The 27,057-nt window shown below is 40.0% G+C and overlaps 1 protein-coding gene across 3 annotated transcripts in view; it reads left to right on the forward strand.

The window, feature by feature from the left end:
* Nucleotides 1-27,057, forward strand: part of TENM1 (teneurin transmembrane protein 1) — a 612,361-nt gene that overhangs the window by 491,772 nt on the left and 93,532 nt on the right. For 2 of the 3 annotated variants that reach the window (XM_065915017.1, XM_065915019.1), the window contains exons 20-22: nt 2,567-2,816; nt 12,701-12,721; nt 18,166-18,398. In XM_065915017.1, the coding sequence (XP_065771089.1) occupies nt 2,567-2,816; nt 12,701-12,721; nt 18,166-18,398 (504 nt within the window). The remainder of the gene's footprint in view (nt 1-2,566; nt 2,817-12,700; nt 12,722-18,165; nt 18,399-27,057) is intronic. The other variant, XM_065915018.1, reaches the window with a different exon arrangement.

Below are 27,057 nucleotides of genomic sequence, written 5' to 3' on the forward strand. Positions count from 1 at the left end.
TCAATAAATGTAATGTGCTCGAATCATCCCGAAACTACCCCCCACTCTCGCCCCCATCCATGGAAAAATTGTCTTCCACAAAACCAGTCCCTGGTGCCAAAAAGGTTGGAGATTGCTATCATAGAGGATATGGAACTACCGAAAGGTTCTAATCCACATATTAAAATAATCTTTATTTTATTTTTAATTGGAGGATAATTGCTTTACAATATTGTGTTGGTTTTTGCCATATATCAACATGAAATAATCTTTACGGCAGAAATATGGTTTGGAGATGGGTATACACAGAAACCAAGAAACTAAGAAGTTAAGAAAAACTGAACTAAAGCAGTAGTAGTAAGAACAGAGACCATGGAACTGGTTCAACATATTTGAAGAGATAGTGGGGATTTAGTAATTAATTAGGGTTAAAGAATGAGGAAGAGAAGAGCCACAGTGGTGCCCACATTCCCAACTTGAGTAAATACATGCCTGGTGATACCACTCAGATCAGCAGAGAACACAGGAGAAAGAGCATGGTTTGGGGGGGGGTGGGGCAGTACAGAAAAATAGAGTTCAGTCTTTTTTTCTTTCCTTCTTTTTTTTTAAAATTAATTTATTTAATTGGAGGCTAATTACATTACAATATTGTGGTGGTTTATTGCCAATACATTGACATGAATCAGCCTCAGGTATACATGTGTCCCCCATCCTGAACCCCCCTCCCACCTCCCTCCCCATCCCATCCCTCTGGGTTGTCCCAGTGCACCAGCTGTTTTATGCATTGAACTTGGACTGGTCATCTATTTCACATGTTTCAATGCTATTCTCTCAAATCATCCCACCCTCGCCTTCTCCCACAGAGTCCAAAAATCTGTTCTTTATATATGTGTCTCTTTTGCTATCTTGCGTATAGGGTCATCATTACCATCTTTCTAAATTCTGTATATATGCATTAATATACTGTATTGGTGTTCTTCCTTCTGACTTACTTCATTCTGTATAATAGGCTCCAGTTTCATCCACCTCATTAGAACTGATTCAAATGTGTTCTTTTTAATGGCTGAGTAATATTCCATGGTGTATATGTACCACAGCTTCCTTATCCATTCATCTGCCGATGGACATCTAGGTTGCTTCCATGTCCTGGCTATTATAAACAGTGCTGCGATGAACATTGGGGTACATGTGTCTCTTTCAGATCTGGTTTCCTCAGTGTGTATGCCCAGCAGTGGGATTGCTGAGTCATATTGCAGATCTATTTCATTTTTTAAGGACTCTCCACACTGTTCTCCATAGTGGCTGTACTAATTTGCATTTCCACCAACAGTGTAAAAGGGTTCCCTTTTCTTCACACCCTCTACAGCATTTATTGTTTGTAGACTTTGTGATAGCAGCCATTCTGACTGACGTGAGATGGTACCTCATTGTGGTTTTGATGTGCATTTCTCTGATAATGAATGATGTTGAACATTTTTTCATGTATTTGTTAGCCATCTGTATGTCTTCTTTGGAGAAATGTCTGTTTAGTTCTTTGGCCCATTTTTTGATTGGGTCATTTATTTTTCTGGTATTAAGCTGCAGGAGCTGCTTGTATGTTTTTGAGATTAATCATCTGTCAGTTGCTTCATTTACTATTATTTTCTCCCACTCCGAAGGCTGTCTTTTCACCTTGCTTATAGTTTCCTTCATTGTGCAAGAGTTTTTAAGTTTCATTAGGTCCCATTTGTTGATTTTTGCTTTTATTTCCATTACTTTGGGAGGTGGGTCATAGAGGATCTTGCTGTAATTTATGTCAGAGAGTGTTTTGCCTACTGAGTTCAGTCTTAAACTTGTTGAGTTTAGGGTACCAGTGGGACATCCAAGTAAAGAGATGTAGTAGGAAATTGCATGTCAGGTGAGAACTCTGGACAGGAGAAAAGTTTCAACATAGAGAGATGGGAGTTAAGTCATGAGAATGGATGAGATTTCCCAGAGAAAATGACTGCAGAGTAGTTTCCAGTATTTTCCTAAGTCATTATCTCTTATTTCCTGCACTGATGATGGTGAGATATGGTCCAAAAGAGTGGAGCATTCAAGTTCTTTTCTCTTGGAAGTGCATTCTAGTAGTATTACCAAAGTAGATTACCTTTCTGATTGTGTTTTGCTAGGTTAATATTAAAATTGACTCACCCTCCCTTTTCATAGTTGCATACAGCAGGACATTTGAAGTCAGACAGATGTGCACCAGGCATCAGAAGAAAGTCAGTCAGAGATGAAAAACCAGCCACGGATGATTCACAGAGCCCAAATGAACAGGAAATCATTAAAAGCCGTTAAGCGCTTTATTGAGGCATTTAGAATCAGCATTAAAGGGACTGGGTATATTACCCCATTTAGTAGATGGACAAACTGAGGCAAAGTGTTATGCTGCCATTTGTTGTAGCTGTGCAGTTAAATAAAACCTGGGCTGATGTGCTTCACTCTCAGGTTCTTTTATAGCAAGCCAACGCTCTTTTCTGCTTTGAACAATGAGAGAGAATTTAAAGTATTGCCAAGAATATGGTGTGGTCATTTTTTAATTCTTTTTTTCCCCCCTTGGATCTAGGAATCATACATAAAGGGAATGGAGAAAATATGTTCATTTCCCAGCAGCCTCCAGTCATAGCGACCATAATGGGTAATGGACACCAACGGAGCGTAGCCTGCACCAACTGCAATGGCCCCGCGCACAACAACAAGCTCTTCGCTCCCGTTGCCTTAGCTTCCGGCCCTGATGGTAGTGTGTATGTTGGTGACTTCAATTTTGTAAGGCGAATATTTCCCTCGGGAAACTCCGTTAGTATTTTGGAATTAAGGTAAGTCTCCTCTAATCTCTGTGTTTGCTTAGTGGATAAGGTAAAAGCAAGAATGAGAAAAGAGGAACAGACAAGGCATTGCACGAAGGAACAGAAAATGCAGTCGCCATATTGTAGTACCGAGCTGAGATGCAGGAATAGGGCCAAAGACATAGGTCACCATGCCTACTCCCACTTGAAGAAACCTTTGAGCACTGCTTTGGAGAACCAGGAAGTGTTGACATGCCTGTATGTGTGGCCTTCTCTGAGTGCATTCCTGACACTGATGTGGAGCTCCATACTGTCGCATGCTCAGGTAAGTCACTCAACGCCTGCTCTGCCCACAACAAAGACTCATCCAAAATACATACTATTGATTCTAGCAGGTAGAGGTGTTGTCAGAGCCAAAAACTACATTTTCTAAGTTCTCCGGGTCCAGTCTTTTGAAGTGGTCCGTTCATCAAAAGGAAAATGACTGTCTGTGTTTATGCGACAGTTGAAAAAGGATTAGTTTTTTCATCCTTAAAAGCTCTGATCCGTTGGAAAAAATGATTAAAGCGTTCATATTTAGACTTTCTCACTCCGTTTTAGGAATTTTCTTGAGAGGACAAAGTATTTTGACACCATTTGAAAGGAATTCATACCTTTTGGCACTGTCATTCATATTTTGGAGTTACACAGAAATAACAACTAAAGAGACCTCGGCTTAATCATCTTTATTTCTCCCTTTCTAAGGATTATTGTTGTTGCTCAGTTGCGTCTGACTCTTTGCTACCCCATAGACTGCAGCATGGCAAGCTTTCCTGTCCTTCACCATCTTCTGGAGTTTGCTTAACTCATATCCATTGAGTCAGTCATGCCATCTAACCATCTCATCCTCTGTCCTCCCCTTCTCCTCCTGCCTTCAATATTTCCCAGCATCAGGGTCTTTTCAAGTGAGTCGGATCTTCACATCAGGTGGCCAGAGTACTGGAACTTCAGCTTCACCATCAGTCCTTCCAATGAATTTCAGGTTTCTAAGGATATCAGGCACAAATATACGTCCCCTGGAGTGCTAGAAAAGGAAGACATCCTCTCCCATCCCAAGAGGGATAGACAGATCTGTTTCCCCTCTCCTGGGTAAACTAATAGAGCCTTCTCCTAATTGGTTGTAACAGTTTTATCCCTGACACATGCCTTCAGGACATGAGGCTGAAAATTTCCCTATGTTCCAGAAAACTTTGATGCCACCCTATAAACTCTTCCATAAAACAGTACTTGCCTCAGGCATCACCTCATTGATCTGAAAAGTAGTGACCAAGAACAGTGACTGGGAGAATAGAGACAATGATGGAGCAACGTGTATGCACGGAGCAGTCAGGACCAGTCAAATCACATGAAAAGTCTTGGGTCTTTTTCGTTTAACACTTACGATCACATAAACATGGAAATTTGAATACCTAAGGACATTCCTCAAAAGTTTTCAAATTCTCGTGCTTTCCTTTGGAATCTACCTCCCTTTTCTCAGACTGAGTCTTTCATACCTAGTTAGAGAACTCTTCTAGTCCCAAACCCCCATCCATTTTTCACATTAATTCACTCCAGTTTTAATACGTTTCTTAATTATAATTGCAAACGCTGTCATAGAGAAGAAAGCTGTTAAATCCCTTGACTGATAAAAAAAATAGATTGTAAAATTAAGATTTTATAAAGATAAAGCACATCTACAGAGTCTAAAGAGGTACTAATTCATAGCACCCTGCCCTAATCAAATGTTCATGTACCTTGGGATGTCATACCTCACCGGGATTTGTCATTTTAAGCAGTGTATCCCTTTGGGCACCTACTTACTGGAAAATCAATGAAGAAGGCCATGATGGTTGTAACCTGGATTTGGAAATGTTTTATACAGCATTCTACATTGTCTTCAAAATCCTAGGGATGCTCTGTCTGCATGATGCCAAACATAGGTGGAGCACTGAACAATTCATTCACCATCTGAATGTTTCCAGGCATGCAGATACTGGCCTTTGCATGGAGAACTTGTCTGGCTAACCCCATATAGCCAACCCTATAAAACCTATGTAGCTAGCTCCTATATATTAATAGCTGCCTTCTCAGAGGAAAAAACCCATAGGATTATCTATAAAAACAAAAAATAATACTATAAAGAAAACCCAACTAAATGGACTCCTTTCCCTTGTCATTTAAATGCAAGTTTACCTACGGTGGAACAATTGTCATTCATTGAGAAGATTCTCTCTTAGTCAAGGGTCCTTAACAGTTCACAAATTTGCATTTTAGTCCAAAGTACCTTATGACCTTCCTTCAATGCAAAATCATTTGAAGAATAAAATAGAATAACTTGGACCCTAATTGCAAAGTGGTTTTCTCAGTATAAGGAAAAATTTGTTTTGGACAGGGTGAAGTAGTTTCCAATCCCTATTCCTTCTTGACTTCCCTGGTGGCTCAGACACACCACCATTTTCTCTCACTGCCACAGCTCTTCAAAGGCAAAGGCGAGCACACACCATGAGCTCACACACCCAGGCTTTCACTTAGCGTGAGTCTGCCTAGCTGGCTCTTCTGAGCTGACATCCTATACAGCAGTTCTTCCTAACATTTTTCTTTAAGTTCTCAGACCTTTTTGAGGACCTATTGAATGTTATGGGCCTTCTCCCCCAGAAATAAAACACATTCACACAAAACTCAGCCGTTACATATTTTCATTCTCTCCCCATATCTCCACCCCCTACCTCCCACCCTAGCCACTTATCCCTGTGGATGAAGCCCTTTCGTAGACTCCTGGTTAACATTGCCTGCATTTCTTTCAAGGAGAAAAAATATTCTTCCTTCTGTACTCCCAACACTCTTGTGATTGGCCATCGGAGAAATAACCTGATGGAATATAAATATATAGATATGATCATTTAGATGTAATTAACAGGTAACTCCCTATTCGATGATAGTCAAAACCATCAACCCAGTCTATGACAGCAAACATTATCTGTCATGTTTAATCAGAAACTAGTATAGTTCTTATTAGATTCACTTTAAAAATAAAAGTATCCTGATCAGTAGTCTATTCTGTACACTTTGCATCTTTCACATATGATTGGTGAATTTATATATTTGCTTTATAACTTTCCCAAGTTTAAACTTTCTTGGGAGAAATAAGTTGACACATGGTGGCTTTGCTAGCTTAATAACCATAATGTTCATTGAATTCTACTTTATATAGAGAGAGTTCATTTTGTACCAATTTTTGGTTGATGTTAAAATCAGTTAATTTAATTGCCCCCCCAGCGCATATTAGTCATTTTATTTGGTTGAGTCATCTGTTTCCTTGGAAACAGACTATATATAGTCATTATGTTAATTGGTTGCATTTAAAACTGAGTGGAAGAGCAATATTGTCAATAAGTTATTACAGAAAAAAATAGAGAACATTCTAGATCTTCACTCTCTGTCAGGTTATTCATTATATAACTTAACTACCCTGTTTTCTACTTTTGTATCTATAAAATTGTCAATTTAGTATTTGAGCATCCTCTTACATGTCTTATACAGTTTAACTTGTTTTAAGATCCACAAATGTGTAGTTATCCGCCCAGTGTTTGATGACATCTTGAGAGGACATAAAGCTTGCTCCTACTGGGTGCCCTTCTGTATTTCCTTCTCTTTCATATTCTTGTTCCATTTTTGACCACATTGAACAATTATAGATGCCCCTTGACATTTCAAAGACTGGCAGACTATAGATTTTTCCTCTCAGCTCCACTGATCCAAACTGTCCCCAATTGAGTTTCTTTCATTTGACCTCAAAAATAATTTCATTTTCATTGGTGGATGGTCATTTATTTCCTCTAGCTGATCCCCCATTGGCTGAATGGGAAGGGTACAAAAAAGTCAGTTTTGTCATTATTATTAGCAACATGCCAAGATCAACAAGATTATTTCTTGTTATTTAAGCATAATAGTATCCCTTTGCCTGTTTACTGCAGATTTCATCTGCACATATACATCTTAGTGCTTCCTTCCAGTGGGAAATTAAGATACAATAATAAAGAAGGGAAGCTTATAAGATCATGCAATTAAACCTGAGGGAGTCTCAAAAATTCATTCTGTGAAGTTTTTTTTAAGATAGATTTATGAGGTAGCTTAGGTTTAGATATCCCTAGTGCTTTGCTTCTCATGTTAAAATTTTAAATACACATACACACACATATTTCAGTAACTAAAAAGTGATATCACAGATTTATGAGCTTAGCAATAGAGGAGTCCATAGAAGGGTCTGGTAAAACGTAGTGTACACTGCATCCCTGACGGTTGATCATCTTTACTTTGTTTATCTCTCTCAATAACAGAAAACTTACTTATCTCACCCAACAACCCATTGCATCTTTGGAATGCTCTGTTGAAAATTCTTCCTTATATTGAGCAAAAATCTGCCTTCATGAAACATCCACTCAGTAGTGGCAAATGATGACATCTAAAGCACAGAAGCCACTTCCCTCATTTACCTGAGAAGCTTTCACAAGTGTTAAGACAGATTATCCTAGGTACCTGAACTTTCTCTTCTTCATTCTCAGCATCCCCAAGTCCATCAACTGTTTCTCATCAATTATGAGTGTTTCATCTTCCTTTGATTATGACCTCAGAGTCAGTTTTCAGTTTTCTAAAACTCACATGGGTAATTATATAAATAAAAACAGGAGACACCATATGAAGTGCTTTGTAAGAATTTAAATATGAGTATCCTCTTGCTCCCCTCTCATCTTCTAATTTCACAAATCTATTAAGCATAACTGGGAATGACTTATTCTTTGTAAAAACCTCATGCTGTTATTGTTCAAGATGCCATGATTCTCCAGATATTTATTTTGTCCTTCCCTTAAAAAGGAAAAAAAAAAACGAGCCTACAAAATGCTTCTTGGTGCCTTGAGTAATCTGGGCTTGACAAACGTCAATGCGACATGAAAATTTTCTCTTCAGATTTTACTGTTTCTTTCACAGTGACTGGTTAATATTTCCTACATTGTTCTTAGAACTCAACTCCTGTCTTTGACTGGAGATTGGGTAGAACTGGAATAGCACCCATTTAGGGGCAGTTAGCATGATGAGGGACAGTAGAAGTTGTAGAGAGCTCTGCTGAAGGGACAAATGGAACACAGACCTTTTTTTTTTCATTTATTTTTATTAGTTGGAGGCTAATTACTTCACAACATTTCAGTGGGTTTTGTCATACATTGACATGAATCAGCCATAGAGTTACATGTATTCCCCACCCCGATCCCCCCTCCCACCTCCCTCTCCACCCGATTCCTCTGGGTCTTCCCAGTGCACCAGGCCCGAGCACTTGTCTCATGCATCCCACCTGGGCTGGTGGTCTGTTTCACCCTAGATAATATACATGCTGTTCTCTCAAAACATCCCACCCTCGCCTTCTCCCACAGAGTCCAAAAGTCTGTTCTGTACTTCTGTGTCTCTTTTTCTGTTTTGCATATAGGGTTATCATTACCATCTTTCTAAATTCCATATATATGTGTTAGCATACTGTAATGTTCTTTATCTTTCTGGCTTACTTCACTCTGTATAATGGGCTCCAGTTTCATCCATCTCATTAGAACTGATTCAAATGAATTCTTTTTAATGGCTGAGTAGTATTCCATGGTGTATATGTACCACAGCTTCCTTATCCATTCATCTGCTGATGGGCATCTAGGTTGCTTCCATGTCCTGGCTATTATAAACAGTGCTGCGATGAACATTGGGGTGCACGTGTCTCTTTCAGATCTGGTTTCCTCTGTGTGTATGCCCAGAAGTGGGATTGCTGGGTCATATGGCAGTTCTATTTCCAGTTTTTTAAGGAATCTCCACACTGTTCTCCATAGTGACTGTACTAGTTTGCATTCCCACCAACAGTGTAAAAGGGTTCCCTTTCTCCACACCCTCTCCAGCATTTATTGCTTGTAGACTTTTGGATAGTAGCCATCCTGACTGGCGTGTAATGGTACCTCATTGTGGTTTTGATGTGCAATTCTCTGATAGTGAGTGATGTTGAGCATCTTTTCATGTTTGTTAGCCATCTGTATGTCTTCTTTGGAGAAATGTCTGTTTAGTTCTTTGGCCCATTTTTTGATTGGGTCATTTATTTTTCTGGAATTGAGCTTCAGGAGTTGCTTGTATATTTTTGAGATTAATCCTTTGTCTGTTGCTTCATTTGCTATCATTTTCTCCCAATCTGAGGGCTGTCTTTTCATCTTACTTATAGTTTCCTTTGTTGTGCAAAAGCTTTTAAGTTTCATTAGGTCCCATTTGTTTATTTTTGCTTTTATTTCCAATATTCTGGGAGGTGGGTCTTAGAGGATCCTGCTGTGATTTATGTCGGAGAGTGTTTTGCCTATGTTCTCCTCTAGGAGTTTTATAGTTTCTGTTCTTACATTTAGATCTTTAATCCATTTTGAGTTTATTCTTATGTATGGTGTTAGAAAGGGAACACACACTTTTAAGGGCTCTGAAAATATCTGAAAAATGACCAAGAACCTTCCTCTCATCAGCAGCACTGGAGTTCCAAACAGAGAAACAGACTGCATATAGATGAAATAGGTGGTTACCTTTCCAGTTTAGTCTCATGTGTTAACATTGTCACCCAAAAACTCCATTTACCTCACCCCCAAAACATCTTTACTGACCTTCCAAGGGGCCCAATTTTCCACCCTAAGAAATGTGTTCCTCTGAGTTGAGACATTGGCTCTCCAAGAGTTCCCAACACGAGAACCTGTGTTAGAAAAATCCATCAAGCTAAAATCATCATTAATCACCAAGCATGGATTCATTTGTCAGATTGATTTTCAAGCGAATGGCTAGCTGAAAGCATGGCCCTAAACGCAACACAGAAAAGTTGTGATAAGGCCAAGGGACAGAGAATGAGAAGGATAGTCTTAACTGAGGGTTTCCTGAAGTTGGAAGCTCTAAGAAGTGGCAGGAGTGGGAACTCAGTCTTCAAAGGAAGACTCCCATGAGAAGCTGAAAACAGAGGCAAGTCCATTCTTTGATATCAGATACTTTCTGACTAAGGATAAGGGAAGAAGCTAAGAACAGCATGAAGAACAAGCAAAGTGCTACAACCAGCACAGAGAAGGCCCGGCCAACTCTCGTGATGTCTGGTCACGAGCCAGAAACTCCAAAGTTGGCTTACCCCTTTTTCTCCATCCATGAAACATACTAAAGAATGGATCATACATCCTTACCAAAATGTACAAAGAATGGGTCATACGTGAGGCTAAATGAAAGAAGCCAGGTACAAAATACCACACATTATCTTATTCCGTATATATGAAATGTCAAGAATAAACAAATTCATCGAGACAGAAAGCAGATGAATGGTTGCCTGGGGCTGGAGAAATGGGGCAAATGGGAACTGACTGCTGACGGGTATGGGGTTTCTTCATAAGATGACGCAAATGTTCTGGAATCGGACAATGGCCATGGTTGTACAACTCTATGAGTCTACTGGAAACTGCTGAATTGCACTTTTTGAAGGGTGAAATTTTGTGGCATGTGAATTATATCTCAGTAAAAAGTTTTTAATTAAAAAAGAACAGACAGCCCTTTTAATCTTGCAGGTCCTGAACAAAATCAAAGATTGACTTAAAGATCCTACCATCAGGAGCATTTCTTGCTCTGAAAAGATTTGCCCTTCCATACCTTTCTCCTCCAACCTCACGGCGAGCTTCAAGTCATTCAGTTGCCAGGTGGTGATGCCCGCTGATGGGCCCAGGTGCCTGTGAGGCGCTCACACACTGACACCTCAGCGTGCCGTCCATTGCCAGCTAGACAGCAGACCGACTTTGGTGGTGGCTCAATCCTAAATCTTTAACTAAAAGTAATTCTGAGACAGAACAAGGTCACACACTGGAAATAAATTCCGTCATTTTCTCTTCCTCCCTCTGAGATGTTAATGAGAGAAGCTGCTCTGCATAATATGGGACATCTTCCCAAATTCACAGTGACATTATTGGCACGATCAGAAGCGGCCACAAGAAAGTCAAACCACCCCCTCTCCCCACTCCTTGCCATCACCTAAGAATTTCAAAACCTTTTGGAGCCACACACATGGTTCTGTACCGTGAGAGTCTGTGGCAGATGAAACCATGCTTTAATGAGATCCTTCTAGTATGTTCACAATGCAACTTCCTTCAAGAAAATCAACCATGTAACAGTGATTAGAGCCAGCCTTAAGCACTTTCACCCTATAATTCAGAGGCCACAAAATAAGTGTCTAGAGACAAAGAAACTGAGAGAGGTTCAAGCGCCTGAGGCCAGATTTCTAATTACATCACCCCACCCTTACCTTTTGATCTTTTGTGTCAACCCTGGGGATACCCACGCTTTAGAGGTGGCCCCATGAACTAGAAGGGGCTTCCCTGGTGGCTCAGTTGGTAAAGAGTCTGCCTACAATTCAGAACAGCCAGGTTCGATCCCTGGGTCGGGAAGATCCCCTGGAGGAGGGCATGGCAACTCACTCCAGTATTCTTGCCTGGAGAATCCCATGGGCAGAGGAGCCTGGTGGGCTACAGTCCATGGGGTCACAAAGAGTCAGACACGACTGGAGTGACCAACACATAAAACGGAAAAGTCAGTGGATTGTCACCGTAGCCCACCTAGTCAAATCCCAAAAGGATTCTCTTCAACAAGAGTTAAATCAGTAGTTGCAGATGGCTTCAAAGGAAATCATTTTGTATCTTTTCTTCTTTCCTGATGTTCCAACGAATAAGAACATTTTCTAGTTTAGATAAAAAGATTTGTTATCTTCATGTTTTTCAAAATGACCTAAGGGCCAGGTTTAAAAGGATTTTAAAATTGCAATGACTATATTTCACAGATGATTATAGCCTTTTAATTCTGGGCAGATTTGACCCAAGGTCAGGTCTATACACAGACTGTGCTCCCTGGGCAAGAAGACCCATACCCCGTCCCAGAGTAAGATACCTTAGGCAGTGCCCTGTGCCAAGCTGCTTACAGATCAGGGACCCCTGAAGCATTCTGCTGCTTCTGACATGACAGTTCTGTTTTGCCCACCCCGGTTGCTCCCTCAGAGCATGAGTAGCTGGCCAATACAAGGCCCTCATAGTTTGATGTTAACGATGTTTTATTGAAACTATCTTGATGCAGCAGTTTTGATGCCAGGTACATTCTATCATGGTTAAAGAAAAAAGTTTTATACTTTCAATTTGTTAAATTGTTTAATATTGCTAAATACTTGTGCTAATGTGCACAAGAGATGTCCCTATCTCACCTTACAATCATGTAAGTGGCTTAAGCTTGGGTTGGGGATGTCTATTGTACACAGACTTGATAATGAAAGAGTTTGCATTTTGATAAAGTGACTTTCAAGTTAGAGACTTGCATGGTCAGATACTTTGCAGTGGGTACTTCAAAACTTAGCCCAGGGTGAGTGTGAAAGTGAACCTTAAACCTTTAAACTCTTAAACCTTATTCTGCCTCAGAATCACCAACTGAGTTTGTTGAAAATGGTATTCTTGGGCCCCACCTCCCACTTCCAGATTCGGATTTGGCATGACTGGGGAGAGCCCCCAGGAAACTGCACATGTGGCAAGAGCTCAGCTGCTTCCAATGAAAACAGTCCAGAGAGAACTTTTGGAAAAAAACTACCTTAGAGCTTTAGCCCAGGCACCAAGCTGGATGTTCAGCCATCTTGTCGCCATCTTAGGATAAGCACCCAGGAGGGATTGGGTCCACTTTGGCTTACTCATCTGACTGAGTGATCACTATGGAGTCCCTCTACTGACCACAAGCTGAGTTAGGAATAGGTGTGTCTGGTTCAATTTGGCTTGTTGGATGATACTGATGACTCTCTGTTTGCTTTTACTTGCTCTTCGTGGATACCTTGTGCACCCTAGAAACAGAGATACCAGACATAGGTAAGCAACTCACATGGGTGGGTGCCTAATGCCCCTTCCTTCCCAAGACATCGCCTCCTAATAATATGCTAATAGGGAAACTTGACTTCTTAAATAAGGTTAAAGGACTAATGTGAATGTTAACTTGGGAGTTATAACTCAGGTAAGTATTTTCCAAAAGGAGAACTCCACTAAGTGGAATTTGCTGGAGGATCAGAATGATGTACCAAAAAGAAAACACGATAAGAGAATGTTGGCAGTTCAGTACTTCCCAGGAAAGCAAAGCCTCCAGTCTCATGGTGTTTTCTTAGGTGATATCACAGATGAGTCTGTAAGTTCAAATAGATTTGATGTTGTGGACTCCCCTGGTGGCTCAGATCGTAAAGAATCCTCTTGCCAATGCAGGAGACAAGAGATGTGGGTTTGATCCCAGATCAGGAAGACCCCCTGGAGGAGGGCATGGCAACGTACTCCAGTATTATTGCCTGGAGAGTCCCATGGATAGAGGAGTCCTGCGGACTACAGTCCATGGAGTCACAAAGTCAGACACGACTGAGTGACTAACACTTTCACTTCACTTTCACTTTCAAGTTGCAAGTAGAGAAAGAGACGGTGCAGCAGTCTTCCTACTTCTAGGAATTTGGTTGACAAGTGTATTAAGAGAATGCCCATGATAACCTGCTTGAATAAGATTTCTCCATGTTCCTCTTATGCAACCTCATGGTTTCTATTTTACCCCATCAAAAAAAAAGATAATAAACTTTAAACTGACCATTTACTGACAATGGCATATAACTCTGAAATTAGTCATAAGAAGTTTTTCTATTCAACTTGTTAACACATTACACTTGTCAAAACTGTTCTAAATTACCTGAAATTGCAAAGGAGAAAATTGAATTTGTTCACTGTCAAATGCCAATTGTCATCAAAATGGCAGTGATGGGGTTTGTCATTTGGATTCCATTTGGGAGAGGCACTTCCCAAATGGCAGTGCAGAAGATCAGCCTTGCTACTTTGGCATAACTGATTCCTTAAGCAAATTAAGTTGGTTATCAAATTGCTTGCTGGTAAAATGTTGCACAGTATTAATTATGAGCATTAATTGCCCATTTAACAATCCATGTGGTTTTAACTGGCATGAATGAAGTGATATTTGCTCAGTGATCTTTGCTAAGTCTCCATGCAGGCACACTGCTTGCATGGAAAACTAACCAGAAGATGACAATAAGTCTAACACTAAAGTTATAAGAGAAATCATCACATATCTCAAATCGCAATATGTGTTTAGACACAAGGGATTAGAACAAATTGGAATGTATTCCAGTGGTTTTTCTTTCTCAGGTTTGGCATGTTTTCACAAAGTAGAAAGAAACCAATCTCAAAAGAGCTGAAGTGCACTTGGGAAATGGCATGAAATGGCAAGAAATTGCATCTCAATATAGGAGACCTTCCTGACTGTTGGCTGTCAAGAAAATAGCAATCAGATTTGAATTTGGTGTGTTGGGCTATTCCATTTTCTAAAGGCCAGTGCACAGAGTTTGAGAACAGTCTTGCAAAGCAACATAGAAGACTGTAACACTGAATTTTTTTTGTCACTTTCAGAACAAGGGTATTCTGAAGGTATTTATTTTGCACACTCAGTCACATACAATCTAATCTAATATTGGTCCAAGCACAGACTTGTTAGTGACCCTGGGTGAGCTTTCTATGTGCCTGGGTTTCCTCAGTTGAGATTTGAGAAGAATGATAATTCCAAGTTCCCTCACAGGCACTTTGAGGATATTCAATAATAAATGAATGTAATGCATTCCAAAGTGTTTTTGTGCGAATAACATTTCTCTTGGAAAAATAGCCTATGGACTTTTCCTAAACAAAACATGATTAATCTGGTTCAGTTGAAACTTCCACAAGCTGACTACCAAAGTATTGAAGATTGTTTTGCGGAGGGGGTATGACCCCTTCTTTATTCTAGAAAGATCTAAGGGCACTGGAAAAATTTTATTCTGAAGGCAAAAAGTACAAGTAAATATGTGAAAACTTTTACTCAAACCCGTATTTAAGCAGTCTTTGCTGCAGAGATGCTTTGTCTCATATGACTGCCAAAGCAATACTGGAATCTGTCGGGCCCTTCACAGTTTATTTACAGCAGCTGACATGGTAATTCCAGGGTTGAAGATGTCCCTGGAATCTACCGGAATCTCTTATTTGATAAAGGTAAGTAGAAAAAATCAAGTATTCCAATTGGATTTGATTTTTTTCCAATTAAAACTATACACTGGATCTCAAGTTAGTATTTGCCAGCCTTACTATCATTAACATAAATATGCTTAGAGGGCAAATGGCAATTACAAATACAATCAGGAACATGCCAGTCTTTAAGAGCATCTTAATTAGTCTAATGACCCTCTCCCCTCCATTTGGCTTGGCTAAGTAGCCAAGGCCTGGACTCTTCTATGTCTTAGTTAGATTCATGTTGTCCTACAGTTTAGTTCAGCACTTACTGAACATCAGCCCTGTCAGACCCTCTGTTGGCACTGAGGTAGAAAGGTAAGGTTCCTGCCTGCAAAGAGTTCACAGCGTAGTTGGAGAGAGAGATGTGGATGGAAAAAAATAGTGCTTATACCCAGTATTCAGATCTCAGTTTCTAATACCATTGTTCAATAAAAGAACTAGGGCTACTTGGAGAAATGATTCATTCTAGTGCCAGGGCAGGTATCATACAAGATGAGCCTGGAGCATCTTGTAATTCCAGAAAGTAAGGACGTGCTCAAAAAACAAACAAAGCACACCCACATTGATGGGGGTTGATGAGGGGCACACAAGTCAACACAAAGAGCTTCCAGTGGCTAAAGCTGCAACAATTTGAGCAAATAAAAATAAAGTAGTATTGAGCAAAAAATAAAGTAGTATTGGATTTAATGCAAAATATAAAGCAAATATCCATGAGTCCATACTGATATGAAAAAAATGGAGAAGAAAACATAAAGTTGTCACACAGAACTCCAAATAATTTATATAGATACTCAACCCTCAAGGAGGTGTAGTTTAACTCCCTACTCTTTAAGTGTTGTCTTGGCAGAGTAACTTCTCTCCAAAGAATACAGTGTGGAAAATAAGACAGAAAGAGTTAACTTACAGAGGACAAAGCTGACAAACACTACCTCAGTCAGGTGATTAAAGTCAACATCAACAGTGATAAGCCATGTTGATATTATGTAACCTTGATTTGATTTGATGAGAATGGCACTTTACCCCATGGTCTTCCAATAGGAACATCCTACAAAATACCTGACCAGTACTCCTTAAAACTGTTAAGGTCATCAAACACCAGCAAACTCTGAGAAACTGTCACAGCCCTTCAGAGCCTAAGGATACTGGAAGGCTAAATATAATTTGGCATCCTAGATGGAATCCTGAAACGGAAAAAGGATATTAAGTAAAAACTAAGGAAATCTGAATAAAATATGAACTTCAGTTAATAATTTAAAAAAATAATGCTAATACAATGTGATCAGTGCTGCTAGGTCACATGTTCCTCCTATCTGCTCATTTCTCTCCTTTCTACTTCTGTTGTAACACTCCTATTTACAAGTCATAGCCTATTTACTGATCTGACTCCCCCACTAGACTGTAAGTTTCATGAAGAAAAGGGCTTTGCTGTGCACACAGGTTGGTCTCCCAACCATAGCACAGTTCCTTGGCACATTGTTTGCACTTAGTAAATACTTTTTAATGACTCCACGAGCAAAAACAAACATAGAAATAGTACCAAGGAAGGAATGCAAGTGAGAGATGGCAGAACCTTGGACTGTGGACAGTGGAGATAAAGACAAGTGGGCAGATTGGAGAAGAGTTTAGGAGGTAGAATTTTTTTTAAATGTTGTTTTACTGGATATGGGGAATGGTGGAAAGAAGGAGTAGTAAAGAATGGCTTCTGGTTTCCGGTTTAGGCTACCAGGCGTGAGGCGGAGTGCTGCGCAGTGAGCACGCTAGAGATAAGACAGGGTAGCTCTTGTCCAACCTCTCATGGTTTATTAGGGGATACAAACACATTTTTTAAAAAAAGTTAATATGACATGTGATCACCCAGAATAGAGGTAAGTATAGGCAAATAATTGAGCCTAGAGATTTAGGGAAAGCTTTCTTCAGAAGATAATGCCTGTGTAAAACCTTAAACGGCATACAGGAATTAATTACTTAGTAAAGAAAGGAATGTGCCCCATACCAAGGAATATTTAAAAGTCTGTAGAGTTTTTAAAGATGGGAAGCAAATGATCAGATTAACTCTGGAGGCAAGATGGGGAAAAATGGTTTTAAGATTTCAAAAACACCTCCTCTGGGCAGGGCTATGGAAAATATTGCAGGCCAGAGATGATGAAGGTTAAAACTAATGTGATGGCAGGAAGGATAGAAGAAAAGTTCTGAAAGTTTGTTTGCAGGCACAATTACATGTGGAGAGAAAGGGGGAGAGTAAGGGTTAGACCTCAAGGTTTGGAGCTTAGATGATGTCAGCAGTACGTGACCCTTAAGTTCAAGCAAAATATACCCCGAACCAAAAACTCCTGCAGCGATGGGAAAAATGAAATTAGGAGGATCAAAACTAATGAATGAGCTCAGCCACATATGCAAATAAAAATAACGCAAGATCCCATGTAAATATATAATTGAAGAATTTCAGGAATACCAAAATCCAGTCAAGGTAACTTGTCACCTTTAGGAGGTATGGGTGATTGTGATTACAACCAAAAGAAAGGTCAAATGTAATCACTTGTATTATGTCCTGAAAGAAGAAAATGTGGATTTGAGAAATATGGTAGTCAGCTAAAAAACAAACAAAAAAAGTAAAAAACAAGGAAACTTGGAAAGGAGAAGTTTGGCAGAATATATCTGCAACACAGCCCTACCTAAGCCACACTCGTCACATTTTATGGATGCCTTTCAATTTCCAACAGGACCCCAGGAGGACAGTAGTGACCCCAAGTGAGGTAGAAAGCCCAGAAGACAAGAAGTAGGTTTGTGAAGGATGGGGAATTCAGGAAGAGAATAACTAACTTCTGTTTTGGATTTTGAGGTGACTGTCTGAGGAGTTTCTGTTTGGGGTGACTGAGATATCCAGGCAGTAATCTAGTAGGTAATTGGAGAACTGGGTGGGGGAGTAGAAAAGGTATGTATAAGAAAATGGATCTCCTGGGATTTTCTCTCCTCTGTGTCTTGCTCTACCCTCAAACGGATGGTACTGGGATATCAAGATCATTACAGGTTAGCAGTACACATTGAATTTTTTTTTAATCCCAGACCCATTACTAGAAAAACAAAGAGGTGTCCATCTCCTCAGTACATAAGAAGGAAGATACATTAAAACACTCACCTCTGAAGCGAATTTTTCACTTGTGACAAAAGGCAGAGCCTAGGGAGTGTAGGCTGAACAAGTTACTTTGAATAACTTTCTTTTTCTCTTCTCTTAGCACAAGCCCTGCTCACAAATACTATCTGGCTATGGACCCAATGTCTGAATCACTTTATCTATCAGACACCAATACCCGAAAAGTCTACAAGCTGAAATCTCTTGTGGAAACAAAAGATTTGTCCAAGAATTTTGAAGTGGTGGCAGGGACTGGTGATCAGTGCCTGCCCTTTGACCAGAGCCACTGTGGAGATGGTGGAAGAGCCTCAGAAGCTTCACTGAATAGCCCTCGAGGTAAGAAAAATTCCTTGGTCATCTAAAGGTTTCATCTGACTTCACAGATCCCTAAGACTGTTGTCCCAGTGTGGTCTATCCATCCCAATATACTGTATCTCTGACAGACACCATCTCTGAAGTCTATATGGGAAGATAGGCACACCCAGGACTAATTTTTAGCCACTATGCATTGGGATAGCCATAACTATTAGGAACATATTGGAATGCCTCTTTTCTGGTTGATAAATAATTATTGCCCAGAACCCTCTGCCTCCTGGACACCCCAGCCCATGATCTCTTTCTTGGAATCTCCCAACAGTCCAACAACTAAAGGGTTAACTCCTGGCCCAGCAAAGGGCCTCCAGGAGGATGGCTTTAGCACTGTGACCTGTACTGGTTAGGGGTGAAGTCTGTGCCACCTTCTGCCACTTTCAAATATATTGAGTATCTCCTAGACTTGAGACATTCCTGCCTTTTGCTTAACAATCACCAACCTTTAATGAACCTTTCTTCCATTAATTTATCTAAATCATTCTTGAAGTGAAAATGAAAGGGTTAATCACTCAATCGTGTCTTAATTCCTCTGCTCATCGAATTCTCCAGGCAAGAATAAAATAAAATTAAAAAAAATAAAATAAAGTGGGTTGCCATTCCCTTCCCCACGGGATCTTCCCAACCCAGAAGCTGAACCCAGGTCTGTCGCCATTGCAGGCAGATCCTTTACCACTGGGGAAATCATCCTTGAAGCTATATACTTACATTTTAAATTTATATCACCCATAGTATGCATGTGTCCATGCTAAGTTGCTTCAGTCGTGTCCAACTCTTTGCAACCCTATGAACTGTAGCCTGCCAGGCCCCTCTGTCCATGGGATTCTCCAGGCAAGAATACTGGAGTGGGTTGCCACGCCCTCCTCCATGGGATCTTCCCAATCCAGGGATCAAACCCATGTCTCTTATGTCTCCTGCATTAGTAGGCAGATTCTTTACCACTAGCATCACCTGGGAAGCCCCACCCCTAGTATCCTAGTATTACAAATTCCTTTTTTTTTTTCTTTTGCCTTCTGTAAGAGCTCAGACTTACTTTTATTTGTCCTAAATTTAACTTCCCGATATTCAAGGGCCAACCCTCAACTCTGTTGCCTGAGATTTTTAAATAAATCTATGTTCTCCTAGTCAGCTTCATGATTTTATAGACTTGGATCATATTCCCATTTTAGGCCACTAAGCTGAGGATAGTAAGCTTTTAACTCTGTCACCATATATAATCCACCCTATCTCCTTAATTATTTAATCATCCTCTCTTCCTTCTCCAAGATACTTTTATGAAGTAAAACGTGGGTTTTTTTCTTTAACTATTACACAAATAATATACAATTGTTGCAGAAAAATCAGAAAATAGAGAACACAAAAAAATGTTTTTAACTAAGGTCACCCATAATCCTACCACATCTACAAAACCACTGTCAACATTTTAATGTCTATCCTTCTAGACTTTTTTTCTGTGCACATCATATATTTTATTCTCTAATAATAGAATCATAGAATGCTGTTCTGTAATCTGCTTTTCATACTGAATGTATTATGAACACCTTTCCATGCCAAAAAATATAGTGAGGTCAATGTGTTTAATTCATTAGATGGTCAGTTACTGTTTCAAATATTAAGAGGTTACTCTTTAGCTATTTGACATTTGCCATATTGGGATTAAATTTCAACTACAATCAGAGTTTAAAGGCTTCCCTTTCTTCAAGGCCATATGCAAGGCCTATGTCTTTCTCAAAGCCCCTCTGGCTAACCCAACCCATTAAATCTGAATTTCTTTTTTTTTCATTCATTTTTATTAGTTGGAGGCTAATTACTTTACAGTATTGTAGTGGTTTTTGCCATACATTGACATGACTCAGCCATGGATTTACATGTGTTCCCCATCCCGATCCCCCCTCCCGCCTCCCTCCCCATCCCATCCCTCTGGGTCTTCCCAGTGCACCAGCCCTGAGCACTTGCCTCATGCATCCAACCTGGGCTGGTGATCTGTTTCACCCTGCATAGTATACTTGTTTCAATGCTATTCTCTCAGAACATCCCACCTTAACAGTGTCTACACTACCCAATTAGCACCTGGTTATATTTTGCCTTCTTTTGCTTTCCAATTCTTTCATGAATGGGAGGCTTGAGATGAGAAACTATATTTCTTTTGACTCTTCCCCACCTCCCCAGCAAAATCTTGCACAGTGTGAAATCTACTACACAGTTTTCTTGTGTGATTGATGAATTAGGTAACTCTTATCCATACCCAAGTATTCCTGAAAGGAATTTCAGTAGCACTGAAAAGAAATGATGTTTCCTCCCTAAGGGAATGTAAGCGCCCCCACCCATAAGTATCATGGTAAAGTGTTTGGGAATGTTTCTTTTCTCTTGTGCCTGTGCTTGTTTTTTACATATAGTAGGTCTGCAATAAACGTTTGATGAGTGAATGCTTAACTCAGGTTCGACTATAATTAGCTCATCTTTCAAGGAAAGACAGCAGGTTGGAGTCCCACCCTATGCACAGGTTTAAAACTCTTGCAGGTATTTTAAGGATTTCTGCATAAGAAATAGGGAGGAATCAAGGTTGTATTGTGCCTGAAATTGACATCCTCCTGAGTTGCTGCTACTATGAAAACCACTCATCTCACCTACCACATTCAACCTGCCACATAGAGAATGCATATCGGCTTTTCCAAATAAAGCAAATAATTGGTTCCTGCAGCTTTTTTTTTCCTTTTTGCTCGAAAAGCAGCAATAAGAGAGTCCTGATGAGCAGGATTTACATGAACTCTGGAAGCATCAGTAATGAGAGTGCCAAAATTTATGTGTCTATTAAAGTTAATATTTAAGTTTTTCTTCTGGTCATAACTAGTAGCACATTTTCCTTTGGCTTGATTTACTCAACCTTCTATCCAAGCGTGGCCTTTACAATATTCTGGTACACTTTATTCATCCCAAAGCGGTAAGGGGCCCTAAGAACAGCTGGCCCAGGTTTCAGACAGCTGAATGTCTAATCCATCCAACACAGCTTTCACATAATGTACTGAAGCTGCTGTTGGCAACATCTGCTCTAATCCAGTGAGTGAAGGAGGCTGTTTAAAGGAGGGGTACAAGTGGCTCACACTAAGTGTCCATCACATCTCCTTCCATCATGTTCACAGTGGTTGAGGTCCCTGTTAGTGATCTTCAAAATTACTTTGATGGCAAAACCTATGTCCAGGCGTCAGTTGCCCTGAAAATGCTAGTCAGAACACTTCAGTGCCTAGTTAGGGCACCTATCTCCATGCTGAATCTAGAGAGCACTTACCCTTGGCAGTGAGTCAGGAGTGAGAGTCTCATTATATGGAATGCTGCAGGGCAATTTCATAGACTTCCATAGAAGGAAAAATCATGCAAGAAGTCATTAAGGCACCATGTGCAAATGAGAGGAGAGTATTGCTAATTGCTAATTATGTCTTTGAGGTTCTCCTGCAGGTTCTTTCTCTCTCAAAAAAAGGCCCAATTTGTTTGTTTTTTGGCTTTACAGCTACCATGCACATCAGCTCCTTCGTCCTAACCCCCTTAGAAGACAGCAAATGTTTAATGGATTTCTTTAAGGAGAGGTTTGATTTTTCTCTCCTCCTAGAAGCTAATAAAGAAAAGCTGTAGATCAGTAGAAAATGGAAATGTACATCTAGGGAGTACCATTTCTAGGTTAGGAAAGAGAGCTCCCTCTAAGACTTTAACAAGCAACATATTGCAATTACAGGCAGGCTCTCCAACATGTCCTTAATTATGCAAGGTAAGTCAAATACATGTTAATCTGCAAGACAGCTAATTTATTGCTGAATCTATTCTAAATATAGGATGAAATAAAATTTTCTTTTGAGATCATTTGTCCTAACATTGAAATAGATCATCCAATGGGATTAAAACCAGTCAGCAAAAGGCGAAAGGTCAGAAGCCATGCTTTTCGGGTTTTGTGTGTGTGGTTTTTTTAGAGTTGGGGGGCTTTTTGTTGTTGTTTTGAGAAATGGAAGCAAACTGCGATGAACACAGGGTTAGGAAGCCTAGGTTTTCATGTCCCCTCCATGTAATAATTCTTGGAATGACCTTGTGTAAGTCACTGTACCTCCCTGAACCCTGAAATTGACTTAATGATGCCACTGACTGGTTTTGTTACTCTGGGCTAGGCATATACTTGCTGAGTCCTGAGATTGTTCAGTTGTGTAAACTGAAGGGCTTAGGATGCTCTCCTTCCCAGCTCTAATGTATTAAAATAACCATAACTATAACTTACTGTCTGCTGTATGCTGTACACTGTGTTAGATATTTTATGCATGGTATCTCTAATGTTCACAATTCACACAGTGAATAGTATTATTCCCATTGTATAGATGAGAGGATAGGGGCACAGATATCTTCAGAAATTTGTGTGTGTTAAGTTGCTTCAGTTGTGTCCAAGTCTTTGAGAATTTACCTAGGGTCAGACGGTTTACAGATAACACTGGAAGTCAAACCAGGTCTGCCTGACTTCAAAACCCATGAGGTGCAGGGATGGGATGGTGGGGTGGGGGAGCTGATGCCTCCACTATACCACACTGCTAAAATCCATGATCTCTCTGGGAGGTTGGTTTCTCTGGGAAGGTAGGAAATAGTGGGAAATGCTTTTCTTTTTTTTTTTTTTTTTTTTTTTTTAATATTATTTTATTAGTTGGAGGCCAATCACTTTACAACATTTCAGTGGGTTTTGTCATACATTGACATGAATCAGCCATATAGTTACATGTAATGACATATATTCAATGAAAACAAAATATTTTTACTTGGGAGATGAATGACTTTTAGTCTACTTTCATTTTCCTATTAAAACTATGTCTCAGATTTTACTGACCCAGTAGTATACCCATAGTGCACTCTTTAGCATTTGCATCATCTGTCATTAGAATTGTTCAAATAAATCTCCAAGAAACTTTGTCACATCTCTTTGGAAGATTCTGCAATTAGAAACTTCACCAACTTTTTCTTAATAGATGGAGTTTTATGTAAGATAGCCCCTGGGTACTTCTCCTAGGAAGAAGTCTTTATCTAATCCAGTTTTCCGCACTTTGATTTGAATCCCAATAAAGAGAAACACTTGCCATTTTACTCATCAATACTTCAATGTAATGGGGCAAGGAAAAAAGTTTAGCGAAGAGGTTGATGGTGTGCTAATCCATGGCATTGTATATGAGTTTGAATTGACTTTGAAAGATGCTTTTAAAACATGCATGGATGATGTAGTTGAAACTTAGGTTCCATTTATTATTTTTACTGCAACTTTCTTTAATTCTACAGAGAACTCAAACTAATGAGTCATGTAATAGATGACCAAGTACTTAAACAAAATGTGAAATGGTACTACGTGGAGATATAAAATAAAATTTGTGACAAGCTGAATACATTTATTTTTTTAAAAGTAGAGACAGAGGGTGAAGGAGTGACTGGACAGGATGAAATTAATCAGTGACTTAATATGGTTTTCTTGGACCTCACCAAGTAGTATATCTCTATTTTCATGTGCATCTTTAAGCATATTGACCTCAGAACTCGACAAGGATTAGGCATTATCCACACACGTGCAAACAGCCCTGGAGCTATTCCCAAGAAGGGAAATGACCCTTAAATCTTGATGGCTTCAGAAAGTGTTTTTAGGTTATTCATGACACTAATCATACAGGAGTTCCTTTAACTTTATTGGCAATTAAGAAAGCTGGGTATGATAAAATCTAGGCAAAAATAATCTGTTTGTGTCCCTACCCAGATCTATCCAAAGTGCATCCTAAGGTTCTACTGATGGCCCCTGTTATTTACATGCTCTTTTGAAGGGCTAATTTCGGGATTAGTGGAAAGATGGTAAAACTCTCATCAGTGATGTCACTAGTATCTTGCTGATATAATTGGTGTCTTTGAGGGGAGAGTATAGTGCCCAAACACATGTGAGAATGTTCTTTTGGTTCTACTATGCAATGGGGTGCAGTAAGACTTTTCCTAAATTCCTTTAGTACATGATCCATTATGGTGACATAATTGTTTGTGTTGACACTAAGGCCAAGCCTCATCAAAATTACAGGCAAGCTGCAGCATGAGTAAAATGAATGGTATATTTGGGCAACTATAAATAATTCAGAATTGTTAAAGTAAACATATTTGAGGGTGATAGGAGCAAGGCAAGAAAAAGAAGTTTGCATTTTGTCCTGTAGGCAAAAGGTTTGAAGCAGGGAAATGACTTGATCACCTGTTGGATGCATTTGTTTGCTTTTTTTATTTTTAATTGGAGGATAATTGCTTTACAGTGTTGTGTTGGTTTCTGCCATACATCAGTGTGAATCCGGCATAAGTATACATATGTCCCCTCCCTCTTGAACTCCCACCCCCCACTTCCCCCTCCATCCCACCCTTCTAGGTCATCACAGAGCACTAGGCTGAGCTCCCTGTGTTATACAGAAACTTCTTGCTAGCTATGTATTTTGCACATGGTAATGTATATATGTCAATGCTACTCTTTCAATTCGTCCCACCCTCTCCTTCCCCCGCTACGCCCACAGGTCCATTCACTACATCCGTGTCTCTATTCCTGCCCTGCAAATAGATTCATCAGTACCATTTTTCTTGATGGATGCATTTTGGACAGATTATTTTGGTGACAGGGTAGATGTGCTGGAGCAAAGCTGGGGTAAAAAAAAATCATTGGGAATACCAACATGTATACAGTAGGCAATGGAAGAGGATCTCATGAAATAGAGAAGAAATCTTCAAAAGAAGAGGAAGTGAACAGAGAGAGTTTGGTATCCAGGAAGCAAAGGAAATAGTTTGTCTCAAAAAGGGGTGAAAAACAATATTGGGTGTCACACATTTGCAGCCATTGCGTTAGGCAGTGAGGAGCTCACTGGTGATTTGAATGGTGGTAGAGGTGGAAGCCAGATTTCAGGCATTTGATGAGCCAGTGAGAGGTGAGGAAGTAAATATGACTAATGAAGATCACTCTTTTGAAGAGAGGCTTGGGTGTAAAAGATAGAGGGATAACTAGTGAGAGGACAAGGCACTCAGGAGAAGCTTTTTCTATGAGAGACATGTAATGATTACAGGTCAATGGTAAGATACAGGAGGCAGAGAATAAATGATGAAACCAGATTTGAAGGAAACTGGAGTAGGCCTGGAATTGGAGGGGAGATTGACGAGACCTCCCTAGGATAGTGTGTCGGTGTAGAGATGTGGAAGTTTGTAGATAGAAGGGCTAGAAAATTGACCAGTACTCTTCTGATAGCCTCAGTGTTCTAGAGAAGTGGGTCTATTCTGCTAAAAATGACAAAGTACAATCAGACCTGGAGGTATGTAGGAATGGTTTAGGAATACCACCTAGTAAATTCAGCTTTCTACCACACATGACCAAATTCCTGCCTCAGCTTCAAGGCATTTCCTTTGAGAACTTTCCTCCCACATCCTTGTCCTAGAATCAGAGGCATCTTGAAAAAAAAAAAAGTTTGACAAAGCCTTAAAATTCAGGTAAAATATTTGTTCTTTATTGCTCAGTGATCCTGTGTTGTTTCCACTCCTGGATGTTTCTTTCCTAAATTGTGTTGTTCCCTCAGTTTACAGTAGCTACACCTAATGACTTAGTACCTACAATGCAACCAGAATGAGAGTTTACCTTTTATTAATGTTTGTTTATGTTTTGGCTCTGATGGGTCCTCGCTGTGGCATGCCAGGTCTTCAGTGTGGCATGTGGGATCTAGTTCCCTGACCAGAGATCAGACTCAGGGCCCCTGCACTGGGAGCAGAGTTTTCACCACTGCATCACCAGGGAAGTCCCAGAGCTTAACTGATTATTTGCACAGTGGGTCTAATGCATCTGCTTATGAATGCTCAAAAGATTTAGAGCTTATATTACATCAGCAGCTGGAACTTGAGAACCTTTCTGCCTTTTCTATCACAATCCTAAAATCATAACCTGTTGGTAGAGAAGTCAGACAAAAGGAAGGCACTTTTATCTAGCCTTGGCTAATTGGTCCAGGTCACATCCATGATTAATACATGGAACTTGTATTAAGTTCATTCAAGTTTTATAAAGCTACAAGCACATTACTAAATGACTTTTCTTCTGCATTTATTTTCATTTTCATGTATAACATTCTAGCAAACAGATAATACTTTAGAGGACAAATACCATGAGAGATAAGTTCCCAGGTTCTGGAGTCAAATCACTGTACGCAGATCCCAGATCCACCACTCATTAAATGTGTGGTCTTGGGTAAGTCCTCAGACTTCCCTGAGCTTCAACTTCCCCATCTATGAAGTTAGAATATGAGCAATCATGCCGACATGGGAGTGTTCAGTAATGCATGTGAAAGAAAGTGAAGGTCGCTCAGTCATGTCTGACTCTCTGCGACCACATGGACTATACAGTCCATGGACTCCTCCAGGCCAGAATACTGGAGTGGGTAGCCTTTCCCTTCTCCAGGGGATCTTCCCAATCCAGGGACTGAACCCAGGTCTCCCACATTGCAGGTGGATTCTTTACCAGCTGAGCCTCCAGGGAAGCCCAAGAATACTGGAGTGGGTAGCCTAACCCTTCTCCAGGGGATCTTCCCGACCCAGGAATCGAACTGGGGCCTCCTGCATTGAGTGA

This window comes from Muntiacus reevesi, chromosome X (genome assembly GCF_963930625.1).
Source record: "Muntiacus reevesi chromosome X, mMunRee1.1, whole genome shotgun sequence".
NCBI lineage: Eukaryota > Metazoa > Chordata > Mammalia > Artiodactyla > Cervidae > Muntiacus > Muntiacus reevesi.